Source organism: Ornithorhynchus anatinus, chromosome 1 (assembly GCF_004115215.2).
Source record: "Ornithorhynchus anatinus isolate Pmale09 chromosome 1, mOrnAna1.pri.v4, whole genome shotgun sequence".
Lineage (NCBI taxonomy): Eukaryota > Metazoa > Chordata > Mammalia > Monotremata > Ornithorhynchidae > Ornithorhynchus > Ornithorhynchus anatinus.
Window position 1 is genome coordinate 20,487,249 of NC_041728.1, and position 17,835 is coordinate 20,505,083.

Consider the following 17,835-nt stretch of genomic DNA (forward strand, 5'->3'; position numbering starts at 1 on the left):
TGTGTCTCGGGGATGGCCTCCTTTTGCCGGTTGTGAGTAGGCGTTAGGTTAGAGTGACAGCTAGAGTCCTCTCTGGCCCTCATCCCCAGAATATCAGGCGTTAGATGTCCTTGGCTGATGTAGTTATGGTTTAAAACCAATAATAGAGTTAGAGTTCCAGAAAAAAAGCCCCCCAAAAACATGCTTAACGACCTTGGCAGAGTGTATACAGTGACAGCCTGAAGATTTTGGAGGTCTGTGGGTACCAGGTTCAATTCAGGGATATTTCACTTTTTTCAGAGTCCACATTTGTAACAGGTTTAATTTAGCCTGCAGTTACTGAATCAGAGACAAAAAGGAGAACTGCAGCCTTACAAATACGAAAACAATTGTCCTTAGAAATTCTTTCTCTTCAAGTCAATGTGATTCTTCATTTCCTCTTTCCTCTCCTCGGCTCCACTCATTTCTTCTGTATTTTTCCTGTCAGTTTCTTCTTCCTTTTCCACCAGGTTCCTATCTTTTCCCCTTTCTGTTATCCTTATCTTATTTACCATGATTCTTTCATCACCTCTTTCCTTTGGAGACTTGCTTCTCCTCCCATTCTTATCCTCCTGAGTCTTGGCTTCAGTTCCTCCTTTTATGTTCTCTTCTCATTTCCATATCTCAATACCTTATCTTTCCTTTACCCCCTTTCCTGTCCTTTTTACTTACCAAAACCCTAATATTCTTTATCCTTCTCACTATGCAGTTCCTTTTCCCCTTAGATCCTACAGTCCTTGAGGCCAGGGATCTTGCTCTATCAACTCTTGTACTCTCCCAAGTGCTAAGTATTGCTCCTCACCAGGTAAGTGCTCAATAAATACCCCCAATCCCTGATCCCCTCCCTGTTTATTTCTGCTTCTCTTGCTCACCAACACTTTCTCCTCCTGGTTTTCCTTCCCCACCTATCTGTTCCCCCTGATTTCTATCATTTCCTGTCAATCCCTTCCGAGCCCATTGTTTTCTACTAGATCCACTCCTATGTACATTTTTTACGGTCACTCTACTAAAGTGTTTGGGCAGAAGATGAGGAATAGAAGGGCCTCATTTCTCATTCGAATTCCATTTCCTCCAGCATGCCCACTTCTCACAAATTTGCCGCCACCGGTTCCCAAACGCTCTCCCATTGCCAAGCCCCGTCGCACCTCTCGTCCTGTCCTTGTCCTCTCCAAATCGAAGCCTGCCTTCTCTCCCTTTCCATCTGCCCTCTTTTAGGCAGCCCATTCATCCATCCCGTCGTATTTATTGAGTTTTTGCAGTGCGCAGAGCACTGTACCAAGCGCTCGGCAAGTACAATTCAGCAACGAATCGAGGCAACCCCGGCCTACAGCGGGCCGACCAGGAGGGACGGGGTCTTTTAGATTGGGGTTTTCTCCCCATTTGCAGAAACCGACTTGGGGAGGTGGTCACGGAAGGCGCCCAAAAGGAAAGAAAAAAGGAAGGCCTTCGGCTAATCTCCTGGACGTTGGCGGGCAGAGGGCCTCTGGGCTCCCTCTGCTCCGTTCCTTGTCTCTGGTACAGATGAAGGTCCAAGAGCGACCGACCAGGCGGGGTCCAAGGGCGGCCTCCTTTCCCCGCCAAAACAGGACGAGGGGGAATAAGTTGAGGGAAAGTGTGAGGGGAAAACTCTGACTGGGGTGCAGGAGCGACATTTTGGGGTTCCTCCTGGCATCGGAGGAGCCCTCTGAGGGGGGACGGCGGCCTTCATCTCTAGGGGCGCAGGAGGGGTTCACCTCATGGGGCCTGGGACGGGGAGAGGCGGGAAAGGAGGCCCAGCCGACTCCCCTGAGGGGATGGTTGAGCGGGGGGGAAAACCCCCCTCGGGGGCGGGAAGACTTTGGAAAAGAAGAGATCGAAGAGCCCTTATTTCCCCGGGGGTTGATCGACTGTCGATCTCCCGGGGGCGGGCAGGAATCTGGGATCAACATGGGGTGTGTGTGTGTGAGGCCCCGACCATGGAGGGAGCCCTGAGGAGATCCTCTGGGGGAGCGAGCGGGGGGCCGAGGCCATGACAGCTGGGCCCGCCTTGCTCCCTCTTCTTTTTTCTTTTCTTTCTCCTTTTTTTATTCCCCCCTTCCTTCCTCCCTCCCTGCCGGTCCGGGAGCTCGGCGGGCGCCCCTGAGTCTGGGGCGGCTCCGGCTCCTGCCTCAGAGACTCCAGGCCGCGCTTTCCCCTCCTCCCGGCGCCTTCTCTCCAGTGAGGAGCGGCGCGCGGGCGGCGCGGGGGGAGGAGCGGCGGCGCAGGGAACAGCCAGTTGTTTAAAATCCTTCTAGAGCAGTTTCTAATTCCCCCCTTGCGCCGGGGTTCGGAGGGGGAGGGAGGGAGGAAGGAAGGAGGAGGAGAAAGTGGGAGGGAGGGAGGAGACGGCCGCTTTGCCGCGGCCGCCGCCAGCGCGCTTTAGAAAGCTAGGAGAAAGGCGGGCGGGCGGCAGGGGGAGGCCTGTCAATCTCGCGCGTTGCCCCGGTGACGCGGGCGGGGCCCGGGCGCCGGGCGGCCAATGGCGGGGGTGGCTGCGTGGGTCGCCATGGGGACGGGGCTGTTCCCGGGGAGGCTGTGATGGGTTGACAGGTGCGTGACAGTGGAAGCTGCTCTCGGCACAAGCATGTACGGCAAAGGCAAGAGTAACAGCAGCGCCGTCCCGTCCGACAGCCAGGCCCGGGAGAAGTAAGTGGCTCCCCTCCGCACACACACACACACACACACACACGCACATGCAGAGACAAGACCCCCCCCCCCCCCACCCGGGGCGAGCTCGGGGTGGGATGGCAGGGGGAGGAGGGGGTGCAGCCGGGGAGGGAGCGGGGGGTGGGCTGTTGGGAGCAGGGGGCTGGAAACTTGTTGGGGTGATGGAGGGGGTTCACCTCCACCCCAAGTAACTTTGCAGCCGGGCTCCGGAGATGGGCAGGGGAGGGAGGTGATGGGGGGGGGCGAGGAGCAAGGGGAGGAAGAAGGGAAGAGGGTGGGGAGCAGCAGCAGGGTGATGGGGGAGAGGAGCGAGCAGCGCCCTGGGCCCGAGGGGGGTGGGGAGGCGGGCTGGGAAAAGGAGCCAGGGAGGGAGGGATGGTGGGGGAGAGGGTCGCGCCCCCCCTCGATCCACCCAGGCCTGGGTGGGAGAAAGAGCAGGAGCAGCAGCACACTTTGCCCCCGGTGGGGGGGGGGGGGCTTAAGTTTGGTCCTGGAGCACCAGGAAGGGGAGCTGGGGATGGGCCTAGGGAGGGTGAGGAGTCTCCCGGGGGAGGCCGGTGTTTGTGGCCCTCTCGTAGGGATCGGAAGGCGGTGGCGGTGGGGAACTTTTTAGGGAGACTTTGGGCCTCCCAGATGTCAAGGGATCCACGGCCACCCTTCTCCTCCTCCTCCTCCTCCTCCTCCTCTTCTTCCTCCTCCTCCTCCTCCACCGTCTCTTCGTCCTCCCGGCTCGGGGGCCTCAAAGAGGGCCGGGGGGGGGGCGAAGCCCGGCCTGCTGGACTTGGGGAGGGGGAGAGGGAAGTTGTTGGGGGGGTGGGAGGGCCACTTGGGGAACCTGATGGGCGAGAGGAGGGGTGGGCAAGGGAAGGAGAAGGGGGGAGACACCCTGCGTGTATGTGTGTGTTTGTGTATGTGTGTAGAGTTTAGACACAGGTGTTTGATACTAGAGAAGAAGTCACCAAGGATGGCAACAGAGGTGTTTTCTTCCCCCCCCCCCCCCCCCCCCCCCCCCCGGCCCCGGGCCTAGGGGCAGAGGGGACTGTGTATATTGGGGCTGGTGGAGTTGTAGCCTTTAGGTGGTTCAAAAAGTGACCACCTTTTGGGGCGGCCTGGGCTTGGGCAGTTGGGTGGGAAAGGGAGCTGGGGGCCAGGAGGAGGCCCCGGGCAACCGGGCAGGCCCGTCCTCGCCAAAGCTGGGGCCACTGGACGGATCCTTGCAGTGGGCCAGGCCTCTTGGACCAGGGGGTGGGAGAAGAAATTTGGGAGAGAGACCCGACACATGGTACTCCGGGTGGTCGTCGTGTCCAAGTCAGAGCACACAGAGACGCGCACACACCTCCACTCGGCTGTAGTTGGGCTTCATAAAGTCGAAGAGCCCGAACATGACTAACTAGTTTCCCTCCTCCGGGCAGTTAGTCTTTCCCAGAAAGTTTCCCTTGCTCCAGGGATGGGAGCACTTCCTAATCCTAAACAAACATTTTCCCCAAGATTTCAGGGCGGCAGGCCTTTATGCTGGGAAAAGGAAAATAAAAAAAAGGAACAGGGAGATGCTTAAAGAGATTGGTTGGAGAGTTTTGTTGGTTATGGTTTTTTTTGGTTTCTCGAGCCCCACTATCGATAGAATCCCTGGGTTCGGCGAGAAAGCCCAGCTAGAAGCAGGAGGCGGCGGGGTTAAAAATAAAAACAAGTTCTTAGAGTTTGAAACTGCTACTTTATATGAAAGAGTTAATCGACTGGTTGTGAAACCTCCGATAGAAAAAAAAAATAATTGTTTGAAAGAGGGTAAGCTTAATTATTGTGCAGTTGAACAAAAACTGGCCCCTTGATGATTATATTTGTTTTATGGAAGAATGGATTTGCTGGGAGTGAAGGAATCCATCTGCGTTATTTAGTTGGTAGATCATAAACTTGAAAATGGGGGTGTATTATTGGATAGCCCTTGGGCTTTTAGAAGAGGGTGAAATATAATTAAAGGAATGAACTCGAGTTGAATCCACCCTACCGAATGGAAGTCTTGTAAATCCTTTCAATTTTGGTTGGTGGTGCACACTTATTTTTATGATTTTTTTTGTTCCCGGTTATTTTATAAGCGTCTCCGTTCTCTCCTCTTATTCTTGTTTCACTCCAATAGTGCACACTCTCAAGGAAACTTTTGACACATGAAAGCAAATATTAGTTTAAGTTAATTGTACTTCGAAGACTTCCAAACACAGTTACCACGGAGGAGTAGTACAATTGTAAGCAAAGTTATGGGGGGCCTGCTAGATGGTGCTATTTGATTTAAATACATTCCACTTCCCATTCATTACAGTTGGCAGCAGGAATTCTGGTCAGTTCTTGAAAGAATTTGCTTTTTGTATTAAATTCAGGTGGGTCACTTTGGGACTACCAACAGGGATCACCGAAGATGTAGGGTTTTTTTGTTTTGCCTTTTTTTTTTTTTTTTTACGTTCCTTAAGTTTCCAGAGTCGGGACAGGAAAAAAGAGGTTTGCGATCGTAGATTCTCTATTCTCACAATCGACATTTGTATGTGTGAGAGAGCCTTTGCTTGTTGATGTCCTTAGCTGTATATTGTCATCCCTATATTTTTTTTTTCCTTTTCGGGACCCAGAATTGTTTACTTTTGGCTTTTTATGGCACCATTCCACCCTAATGCAACAACTTCCTCAGGATAGGAATCCTAGACTAGGAGCCTTTTTGAGAGTAGATGTTTTGAGATTTTAAAAGATACCTGGGCAAAGGGGAAATTGTTGTTTCAACAGGAGATCCAGTGTGAACTCCGCGATCTTAAATCTGTAGAAATAGTCTGGGTGGTTGATTTACAAGAATAAAGAATGCGCACTTTAATAGAGAAACAGATGCCTGAGAGTTCATTTTCAGTTTGAACAATGGTGTGGGCATGAAAAACAGAACTCTTGGTCTTTTAGTAGGAGTTCATAGCATCAGTAAAGGTCATTTTGCTTATCTTAACATGGGTTTGGGATCACTGGTTTATATTTATCTATGTTTTGTTTTTGTTCAAGAGGTTTCCATTTGAATCACCCCCAAAAAGGTCAATATTTTTTATTTAGGATATATTTACAGTGTTTATAGGCCAGAGTTGGTTAATTTAGAGTTTGGTTTAAGTGCATACTCTGGAAGTTCTGTTAAAGCACATTTAAGGGATCAAGGTAGGTTAATTTCAGTTTTTAATTGTGTTAAATTGAGTTTACAAAGTGGGAGTTTGTGGCTGACAAGGCTGGAATGAAAGAAACCCTTGCACTGTAATGGTTCCGTATTGGCAGTGGGACTGTGGCAATAGAAAACTCTTCCAGTGTAGAAAAGTTTCGCCAGTGACTAGTATTAGCAGACATCTGTACGGTAGGCCAAAGTAGGGCTCACTGGAAACACATACATTTTTGGACCATTTGCTCTGTTCCGTTCTGTGGTATATGCCATTTGTCCCCCCGATTAGATTGGTGTTTTAAGAAAATACCCGATACGATGCCCGCCAAACTACAGACTTTGTTCAGGAGTTAAGGATCAGATATATAGTTATAACCATTGTTACAAATGTGGTTCAACGTAGTGGATTATACCAAACTGCGGGAGGGAAATGCAGATTGTGGGAGCTTTCAGGGTCTCTTGCCGGAGAACAGATGAAAACGCAAGAATGAAGAGCCCATCCTGTCTTCCAAAAAAGTTTTTGCTGAATTTTGGTTCAGTGAGTCTGTCATTAAGAAAGACGATATTTTCTATCCACTAGACTCTAAGCCAGCTTCTCCTCTAGAAGAGAAGCGCCTTGGGGGCAGGGAATGTGACAACCAACTCTGTTGTATCATACTCTCCTGAACGCTCTGCACCCAAGAAGTGCTCAATAAATACCAAAGATTGATTGATTCCTTTTCAGTGTTATTTTCATGTCACCTTTATTGTTAGCAAAAGTATTTGAAAAACTCCTCCCTGAAAGAATATGGGGCCGAGCAAGTCACACTAGAGGATAAGAACGGTCACTAACAGATGCTAATGGATCAGAAGCAACCTTCACTTTTGATTAAATTTTTCAATGTGTTTTTTTTTTTAAGTATAATAGCACAGAGTAGGAACAAGAGGAATCCAATGCTTTTGGGGCCTCCATTTTTTCTTCTTTGTAATATATTCAGAACTGAAACTACAGTAATAAAACAAATTACATTTTACCTGGGGTTCTGAGAAGGAACTTAAGTCACTTTTCTGTTATTAAGTAGTGAGTCTTTAGAAATAGAGCGTATATGCTGTATTTTCAAATGATTATATGCTACACAAGGGAACTGAGTCTTTTTCATACCTGTAAACTAGGTAACTCATGGAAACCACTGGGCCATTTCTGAACCCCCAGAGGGGACTGTAGTATCTTCCTCAGAGCGATATCCACTTATTTGCTATTAAGGCTGAACGGAGGAACCATCTCTCCTGCATCAAGGAGCACAGTGAATCATCTTTTTCTGGAGGAAAATAATTAGCTTATAGCAATTCCTGCTTGTTTAGTGTCTCAGAAACCTTTTAACTGGAAGGTTTTCAGAAGTGAAAAGTATTAGTAGAAATTTGACAAAATGGTACTATTTTACCAGTTTTCTGGGTGAACACAAACATTTTTTTTTGTTGTTGTTGTGCTTGTAAGATCTTTGAGGAAAGGGATCATGTTTACCAATTCTGTAGTACCATACTCTCCCAAGTACTTAGTCCACAGAAAGCCCTCAATAGTTACCATCAATTGATTGATGTTTAACCACTCAATAAATTTGATTATGAGAGTAGATATTGAGATGTACAGCAGTGTGGGGCCAAGGGTTCGGTCTGCTCGTTGGTGCAGAGATGGGCACGTGCAAGATGGTGAAAGGCACAGTCCTCACAGTCATCAGCATCCCTCCACTCTCCAGCGTGGCGTTGAATACTGCAAAGTCCAAAGAAATAGGGGTGTTTAATTGGAGCCATATCACAGGTGCACAAGTGTGGAGCCGGGGCACCGATGCTGCCAGGCTTTTTGTTGCAAGATCATTCTTCTAATTGTGGCTTGTATGATCTAATCTGGTTATGTAAAGGCAGGGCAAAGCCTGAGAGTGCATGTTGTTAGAACTGAATTGTTCAAACTTGAGTATAAACTCATAGTCTGGATGTGCCCAGATCTTTCTCTACTTAATCAGCCACTTTCTCCACTCTCTTTCCTTTTCTTTTCTCTCTCAAGGCAGAATGATCATTGTTTTGGGTGGGTTTCACGGTTTCCTTTAGGACAAAAATTCCTCTAAGCTGGTTCTCCTCTCAGCCTTCCTCACTCTGGGATGGTGGAAGGGTCTGGGGAGGGGTGAAGGTGTTCTTCTATGCTGTTTTTCTCCTGCTCTGGCATGAACTATCAAAACTACTTTATGTATGGGTCTCCTTTGAAATGAAAATTCTATGACCAAGCTATTTTGAGAGTGCGTGTGTGTGTGTGTTAGTGTTTTTAAAAAATGCTATCTGAATATAATTTGTCCTATGAATCCTCAAGAAGGATCAGATTTGACATACTTTTTGGAAGTCCTTAATAAAAATGATTATCTTGCATCTACCCCAGTCCTTAGTATAGTACTTGGCATCTAATAAGTTCTCAACAAATATGGTTATTATTATTATTATTGCAAATAATTCATTCATTCATTCATTCAATAGTATTTATTGAGCGCTTACTATGTGCAGAGCACTGTACTAAGCGCTTGGGATGAACAAGTCGGCAACAGATAGAGACAGTCCCTGCCGTTTGACGGGCTTACAGTCTAATCGGGGGAGACGGACAGACAAGAACAATGGCACTAAACAGCGTCAAGGGGAAGAACATCTCGTAAAAACAATGGCAACTAAATAGAATCGAGGCGATGTACAATTCATTAACAAAATAAATAGGGTAACGAAAATATATACAGTTGAGCGGACAAGTACAGTGCTGTGGGGATGGAAGGGAGAGGTGGAGGAGCAGAGGGAAAAGGGGAAAATGAGGCTTTAGCTGCGGAGAGGTAAAGGGGGGATGGCAGAGGGAGTAGAGGGGGAAGAGGAGCTCAGTCTGGGAAGGCCTCTTGGAGGAGGTGATTTTTAAGTAAGGTTTTGAAGAGGGAAAGAGAATCAGTTTGGCGGAGGTGAGGAGGGAGGGCGTTCCAGGACCGCGGGAGGACGTGACCCAGGGGTCGACGGCGGGATAGGCGAGACCGAGGGACGGCGAGGAGGTGGGCGGCAGAGGAGCGGAGCGTGCGAGGTGGGCGGTAGAAAGAGAGAAGGGAGGAGAGGTAGGAAGGGGCAAGGTGATGGAGAGCCTTGAAGCCTAGAGTGAGGAGTTTTTGTTTGGAGCGGAGGTCGATAGGCAACCACTGGAGTTGTTAACAGGAAACTTGTGTCCAGTTCTGTGGTTTCTTTTGGTATTATCTGTGTGGAAACTTTGGTGTTATCCATATGAAACTTTAATAGAAACTAATATTATATCTTGTTTTTGCATAGCTGTGAGAGAAAACATAATACTTTCATTCCTTCCACACTAAAGGCTTATTCTCTATGTTCAAAGCCAGTTTGTCCCATAAAACCAATTCAGCATGAAAAAACCCATTAAACTTTAGTTGCTGCACAATAGTGGACCAAATAGGTCTTGCAGCATCAACCCCTGGTAGGCAATAGTGATTTTCTATGAAAATTAGAATATACAATTGACACACGGGTTATGTTACCTAGAATGTATTACTGTTACTGCATCTTTAAGATTATAGCATCTAATCCAAAACCAGAAAAAAATCCTAATATGGTAAATTCAGGAATTTGCTCTTTTTTTTTTGTTATTAGTAATTCAAAGTGAATGTACAGCCTAAAACACATTAGTCTAACTGCAAGGCATCATTTCAATAAAGATTTAAAATATAACACTATTGTTTTGGATTGTAAGTCTGTAGGATATGTATGCTCACAGCTATCTGATGCATTATTGCTCTGATACCCTTAGACAAGGGAAGAGCTGGTAAAAAATTAACCGTCTTGGATAAACTTTTTGTGGGCTGGTTATCTAAATCTCTTGCAAGTCTGGGGAGTTATATTTTTTTAGTCTTGGTGGATTATTTCCCTAAATGAAATTAAGAATAGCTGTTAATGAACACTAAGAAAATAATAACCAATGAGAAATTGTATTCAGAGTCTTTAATTTGAGTTCTTTACATTTTTATTATCAATAATTTCAAATGCATATATGATTTTAAATGTATACATGGTATTTGTTAAACTCTTACTCTGTGCTGGACACAGTTCTAAGCTCTGGGGTAGATACAAAATAATCAGGTTGGACATGGTCCGTGTCCCACATGGGGCTCATAATCTTAATGCCCATTTTACAGATGAGGTAACTGAAGCACAGAGAAGTGAAGTGATTTGCCCAAGACCACCCAGCAGACAAGTGGCAGAGCTGCGATTAGAACCCAGGTCCTTCTGACTCCCAGGCCCATTCTCTATCCACTAGGCCACGTTATTTCTCATATATACACACACACACACACACATATGTAATCTTACCTACACTGTAAGCTCATTTTGGGCATGGAATGTGTCCTTTACATTGTAGTTTGTGATCTCCCAAAACCTACCCACAGTATGTGCTCAGTGAATATGACCGATTGATCGGTTGAGTTGTGATACATTATCTAACCTTGGAACTAATCAAGCAAACCAAAACGACCAACCAACCTTTTTGTCTGTAAAATCATTTTTAAAATCCTGCATAATTTTCATGGGCCCCATATCATTACTCTTACCTATGTCTCTGGCTTCCCCACAGAATCCATGAATCACTCTCATTCTCACCGCCCCCCTGGTCCCCCAACTCAATCTACAGTTCTATATAGTGATACACAGTGCTGCCCACATATATTTTCCTTGCCTCAAGGAGACTCACAAGGCTGCTGCCCCACAATTTTGTGCACCCAGAAGAGGCCTAATGAAAGACCGACCTCTGTGGCTTCACTCCCTGCCTCTGAGGGAAGAGGTAGGCAGGCGTCAGCATGGGTTGGAGCTCTAGGGAGCAGGAGGGCATCCAGCTCTAGGCGTCTGGTGAGAAAGCTGTCTGCCTCAGCTTGGCAAGCAAACCACTGTCCCTTCCCCTCCACCACCTGTCCTTCACCTCCCTTCACCCTCCATCGCCCATTAGTAGTTTAATGGAAGACAAAGGATGGATTTCCCCCCCCCACCCCCCCCACCCCCAGAATCACAGGGTTGGTTTGGACGAGAAGCAGTTTGGCCTAATCAGTCAATCAACAGTACGTGTTAAATGCTTACTACTTGCAGGGCACTGTGCTAACTGCTCCGGAAAAATACATTGGAGTGGGTAGACCTCCGTAGCTTACGGTGTATAGGAGAGAGGGGAGATAATAGAGAAGTATATGTACATAAGTGCTGTGGGCCTGCTTCGGGCAAAGTAAGCGCTCAATAAAAACGATTCAATGAGTGACTGAACATGGTAACAAAGTGCCCAAGGGGTAAACAGCCAAGTGCATAGTCAGGGAAGAGGGGAGGACAATAGAGCCCAGGCCTGGGAGTCCAAAGATCAGGGTTCCACTCCTGGTTCTGCCGCTTGCCTACTGGGCGACCTTGAGGAAGTCACTTACCTTCCCTGAACCTAAGTTTCCTCATCTGTAAAATGAGGATTCATAATTAATCCTCTTCCTCCTTTGACTGAAAGCACAATGTGGGACAGGAATTCTGGCTTATCTCAGTTATCCTGGGTCTACCGCAGCCCCTAGTACAGTGCTTTCTTTACAGTAAATTGGGTTTTTTTCCTATATTTGTTAAGCGTTTATTGTATGCGGGGTAGTAAAGTAAGTGCTGAGTTATGTACAAGCTAATCAGGTTGGAAACAGTCCTTGTCCCACGAATCTCCATTTTACAGATGAGGTAACAGGCACAGAGAAGTCAAGTGACTTGCCCATGGTCACACAGCAGCACTGAGATTAGAACCCAGGGTCTTCTGACTCTCAGTCCTGTGCTTTATCCACTAGGTCACACTGCTTCTCTATGTACTTAAGAGATACTGCAATTATTCATTTTTTCTTAGACCCGTAGACTGATCAGATTTCTATTTTGTCCAAGGATAATGGTGGTAATTTTTGAATTGGGTTCTTGATGTATTAAAAAAATCATATTTATTGAGCACTTACTATGTGCAGAGCACTGTACTAAGTGCTTGGAATGCACAATTCGGCAGCAGAGACAATCCCTATCCAACAACGGGCTCATAGTCTAAATGGAAGAGACAGACAACAAAACAAAACTCTTTGATTTTTTTTTGAAGTGAATATAATGTTAAATTCTCTCTGCACAGATCAGCTCAAGCGGTAGTGTTGCAAAAGATGATTTAGTATTGGTGTTCGTTAGTCTTTAATTTTTCTGTTAAGATTTCCTATAGATGTCTGCGTCACTCCTCCATCTCTTGGGGCAAAACCATTCCTCCTCTTTCAGCACTCACAGAACTAACTATAGATAATCAAAACATTTTTGTGAAAGATCGCCAAATAATCCTCAGATCCAACATATAGCCACCACAGACCTTTCTGCCTCTGTTTGGCAAGAGTCAATCTTGAGCTAATGACTTGATTTGAACTTGAATTAGTTTTTGAGAATATCTTCAAGAAGCAAATTGAGGACAGTTGACAGAAAATGTAGAGCAAGCATTTTAAATTCCCGTACTTCTCTAGCAGATTGCACTTATCTGATCACTTACATATGGTGGATATTTTAATTATAAAGGTAAACTATAGAATTTACTGACAAAGTATCTTTAATGTGTTGTGATATATCTCAAATAAAATGTATCTACTTGGAAAAGTAAGAATGAAATAACTTCATCTCACCAGTGTCTAATTTTCATCTGAAAACTTAAAAGTGAGACTAAAGAGCATTGGACTGGAAAGGAGGTCTCTAGGGGTTAATATATTCGGTTTGTAACCTTGCTGGGGAAATCCTTATAATTTTCCTCTCCTCGAACTGCAAGATAACAATAAATAGTTACCATACATGCGGGAATCTTATTTTTTTCCTCAGTACGCTCCACAACCTCATTTACCTAGTTGTCATTGATCCAGATCTCTGCTATCAAGTAATGTCCCGTAGTTGTGTTTGCACCATTTTATGTTGTTTCCTATGCATTTGGGGTTTGGACATATTCCTAAATTACCTGCTGTCTGCTTTAACAGCCTCTCGCATGTCCTGTTTGTAACACAGTACAGCTGCAGACCCACTAGGGTTTCCATTACTTCGAAGAAACTCCTCTCTTGCTCCTGGATGGGATTTATAAGAAAAATCCCTAAAAACTATCCCGCCCCAGGAACTCCCCCTGTTCTCTGGTATCAAAATATTGAAGGATTCTAGGCACATTGCCAGTATTACTCTTGTGCCCCCTACTGGTCACCCACCGAAATATCCCCGCCGGGTGGATGTGTGTTTCCCTCCTAATCTCATTCATTTATTCCTTCTTATCTAGGATGAGAATTCATTTAAACCTCTTTCTGGCCCATGTACTTTACTCCTAAGATGATGCCAGTTGAAGTTCAGGTATATGAGATGGTGAGCGCGCTGCCCATCTAGACCAGTGGGATGAGCGTCTGTCCTGAGACCTCAGGAGTGAGACCCTAAGCAAAGTTGTAGCAGAAGAAATGAATAGTGTTTATTGAATGTTCACTGGCTGCGGGTGCGCTGTTCTAGGACTTTACAGAGTAGAGCAGAAGCACAAGATATGTCCCCTGTCCACAGGAGCCTACACGTAAATGGGGAGAGAAACAGCATTTCCAGATAGTGATCAGAGTAAATACTTGATTGTGCAGTTGATTGTATGTACATACATACATCTAGGAATGCAGAGGAAGGCCAGAAAAAGTATGCAAGTGGTAGTGTGGCTGTCAGACTGACCTGATTTGGGAGTTTGGTATTAAATAGGAAGCAAGGGGATTGTTTACAGTGATAGTGGTTTGAGAAGATTAATCAATAATAAATTTCAATATGTGAAAGATTATTCCACATATTAGTAAAGATATTTATTGATAGCCCACTGGTTGTACTAAGCGATTGGAAAAGTACAGTAGAAGTAACAGGCAAATGACCTGCTCACGAGAAGTTTATACTCAAATAAGGGAGACGGTCATGAAGCGGCTTGGCTTAGTGGATGAAGCATGGGCTTGGGAGCCAGAGGACCTGCGTTCTAATCCCAGCTCCACCGCTTGTCTGCTGCATGATCTTGGGCAAGTCACCTAACTTCTCTGTGCTTCAGTATCCTCAACTGAAAAATGGGCATTCAATACCAGTTTTCCCTCCTACATAGCCCCATATGGTCAGGATCTGTGTCCAGCCTGATTGATTTGTATCTACCCCAGCACTTAAAACAGTGCCTGACACATAGTAAGCACTCAACAAATGCCATTTAAAAATTTCTACAAATAACTCAGGCTAAATGGGTTGATTATAATTGATTATATATAAATGTGTATGTGCAGAGAGTGAGCGTAAATAAATATAAGTACTAGAGGTGTCTGATAGATCGATGCCTTGGGCTCTGAGAGTTAATTGGGGAAAGGCTTGTTGGAGGAGATAGGCCTTTGAATGTGGGCACAGCTATGGTCTAACGTAAAGGCAGGGACTGAGTTCCAGCCCAGTAGCACAGCATTGACAAGAGGATAGAGGTGGGAGAATCAAGAGCAGTGTACACCTAGAATGTTAGCTTGAGAGAAACAAAGAGTGAGTGGATACAATAATAGAGTAGTGGATGAGGACGACTGATTGTAGGAAGTGAAGTGTGGGTGGAGAAACTTGAAGCCAATCCTCAGGAGTTTTTGCTTGATGTGGAGAGAAATGGGAGCCATTGGAGGATTTAGAGGAGGGGGAAGATATGAGATGAGCGATGCTTCCAGAAGCTGTTTTGACTGAACACCTATTGTGTTGTGGAATACTGCGTTAGAAATGAGGAAGAATCCCAAGAAGAAAAAGATATCGTCCCTGTCTTCAAGGAGTTTTCATTCTAATGGGAGAGATGATAGATGTAAATCGATTAATAATCCACAGTTTAGTATATGAAAAGAGATAGAGATAATTGGCAGAAGTGAATAAGTAACAGATGATGGAAGAAAAGTTTTCAGGTAGCTGGTTAGATGACATGACTAGGTTGGTGAGTTCACTCAGGGGGAATGCCCTCTGGAGGAGGTGACTTTTTAGGAGGGAATTCAAGGAGAGAAGGGCCATGGCAATGCTAAGGGATGGAAGTTTGATGTAAGAAAGGGGAAAATTTTGAGCAATTAATCGAGATAGTGGAATTGAGTGAGGAAAGAGTAAGTTTGCTTGATTGGATGTAGTGGGAGGAGAGACCCAGAGAAGTAAGAAAAAGCCAGCCAATGGGAAGCCACTCTGCAGATAGTCAAGAGTTTCTGCTCTATTTGAGAAGCAATGGGGAGCTTTAGGACATTTTTTTGAGGAGGAAAGTGATGGACTCTGATGTTTTAAAAATACATCCCACACTGTAGGCAAAATAGCCCAATAAGGGGAAATACTGGAGTCAGGGAGACCAGTAAGGATGTTGTTATAAAAGTCCAGCCCAGAGGTGAAAGCAGTGGGGACTAGGATGGTGGATGCAAGAATGTAGAGGAAGGGTTAGATCCACGAAATACTGGAGAAGTGGCAAATCATAGAAACAGATGGAATGTGAATCATAAACCAAAGGAAGAAGTCAAAAATGTGGTTTAGGGAGGACTAGAGTGCTCTTGACAGCAATGGAAAAGTTAGGAAAAAGAGAGGATTTAGGAAAGGAGGGGATTTTGTTTTCTCCATTAAATTGTGAACTCATTGAGAAGGGAGGAAGGAAAGAGAGGGTCATCAAAGAGGACAATCATCACACTTTTCCTCTAGAAGTCCTGATTCTACTGTTAGAATATTGGACTGGATGGACCGTTGTTCTGAATAGGTAATCATATTGCTTATGCAGAAATTAGGGGAGAAGGGAGAGGTTGGTAGAGAGATAGAGAGATAAAGAGAGAAATCTGAGAAAAGAGGTTACAAAGGAAGGAGAAAAGATGTTAGGAAATTTTAAAAATCACATTGCAGCAATTGTCATCTAATAGAATTAAATTTCTCCAAAATTTAGTATTTTTTCCTCTCAGTGATTTACATTCATTGAAATGAATTGGCTAAATTTTATTGTCTTACACAAAGCAAAGCAAAATTCTCAAGCATTTCATGAATTTAACATGTGCCTAATCAGTTTCTATCAACTAAGAGATATATCTACTAGCCAGTTTGAATTGCAGTTAGGGGTTTGTATAGGATGGTTTGCCTTTTGAGAGCTATGAGCAAATGCAAAATTTATTTGAGGTTAGTGCATTACTTTTTTAGAATGACAAATTATTGATGCATGAGTGAAACCTATTTGTTTTTTAAATTTCCTTTTTGTCTTTGTTAGATTGTGAGCTCCTTGACGGCAAAGATTAATTCTTGTTTTTTCTCTGCAGGTTCCCCAGTGTCTAGATCAGAGTTTTACACATTATGAATATTTCATAGAAATAAATGATCCACTGATTTTTTGGGGCTTATCTTTAGAAAATATCTTGCATATTTTGAAAAATGTGTCCACTTTCTATAATGGGCATGGCAAGACTCTTAAAAGCCGAATTGCTTTGTTCAGCGATCAACTATTAACAGGTGCAGGGTACTAAGCTGTTTGTGGTTATCAGTGTGTGTCCTATTGTTTCTTCATTTAGCTTGCCCATCTATTTCTTTTGCACATGCAGAGCATTATAATTTACAAGAATCCTGTTGCCCATATTTCACTGCTTAGAAGAGAGATGTGCTTGTGTGTTCCTGCAAATCAAAACCAAGCTGGGATTTCTAATTTTAGGTTTACCAGCCTTGTCAGCCTCTTTTCAAGTATTAAAGATCATTCAGATGCACCTTGCCACATCTTCCACTATGCTATTAAAGCACAACTTTATCCTCTTAGGTGTCAGAATTTCTTGAGAACACAGTAACAGTTTTTAATTAAATAATGCTTTTTATCTGCACACTTGAAAGAATTTTTCAGTTAAATATCCTCAGACCTATTTGTCTTTGGGCCTTGTTTTAACCAGACACAGAGACTAGATAGAATTTCGGGTTCCTGACTATTGATCCTATGTCCAAAATATAAGTATCACACTCCCTTTGTAACTCAGAATGTACGACTGATGTCAGTGTCAGTTTGCTAGCCATCAATTAGGAGCTAAGAGGCATAACTTCATGATCTATGGTTGTAAAACTTTGGATTTATTTCTGATATTTGACAATAGATTATAGGAAATAATGGGTATATCTTTGTGATCTCTGGTTGCAAAACATTGGATTTTTTTCAGATATTTGACAACAGATTAATAATAACTTTTAGGATGTCTGAGCTTTCTTTTCTCACTTCTCTTTAGGGCTGAGTCCCTTCCATATCTATTTAAAAGGTTGGGCAGTGCAACTGTTAAAACTGAATAAAGCATTTAGTGTCGGGGTTTTCTGTAGCCAAATTGACCACAATAATGGAAGATTGTTGGAAGATCAGAGACGTAGAGCTCCATTGGCAGAAAAGGAGCTACTGCCAAAAGTATTGTGTTTGATTAGCTCGAGATGTAAGCACTAGGAGAAGAAAGGAAACAGTGCAAGTAATTATGAACAAATCCCTTGACCTCCTAAATAATGTTGTAGCTCATATGATTATCAGTCAAGTGAGCTAGAATGTTAGGTTGACTTTGGACTCTCCGACTTTGTCTTTCTAAAAGATCTATTGTTTTAATAATAATAATAATAATGTTGGTATTTGTTAAGCGCTTACTATGTGCCGAGCACTGTTCTAAGCGCTGGGGTAGACATAGGGGAATCAGGTTGTCCCACATGGGGCTCACAGTCTTAATCCCCATTTTACAGATGAGGGAACTGAGGCACAGAGAAGTTAAGTGACTTGCCCACAGTCACACAGCCGACAGGTGGCAGAGCTGGGATTCGAACTCATGAGCCCTGACTCCAAAGCCCATGCTCTTTCCACTGAGCCACGCTGCTTCTCGCTGCTTTTAGACTGTGAGCCCGTTGTTGGGCAGGAATTGTCTCTATCTGTTGCTGAATTGTAC

At 44.6% G+C, this 17,835-nt stretch overlaps 1 protein-coding gene across 6 annotated transcripts in view; it reads left to right on the plus strand.

The window, feature by feature from the left end:
• Positions 1-2,528: 2,528 nt before the first annotated feature.
• Positions 2,529-17,835, plus strand: part of SSBP2 (single stranded DNA binding protein 2) — a 294,273-nt gene continuing 278,966 nt past the window's right edge. For 2 of the 6 annotated variants that reach the window (XM_039911270.1, XM_007656432.4), the window contains exon 1: positions 2,529-2,682. In XM_039911270.1, coding sequence (XP_039767204.1) covers positions 2,621-2,682 — 62 coding nt within the window. In that variant the 5' untranslated portion in view covers positions 2,529-2,620. The remainder of the gene's footprint in view (positions 2,683-17,835) is intronic. The other 4 variants (XM_039911269.1, XM_007656499.4, XM_003428207.5 and 1 more) reach the window with 3 other exon arrangements.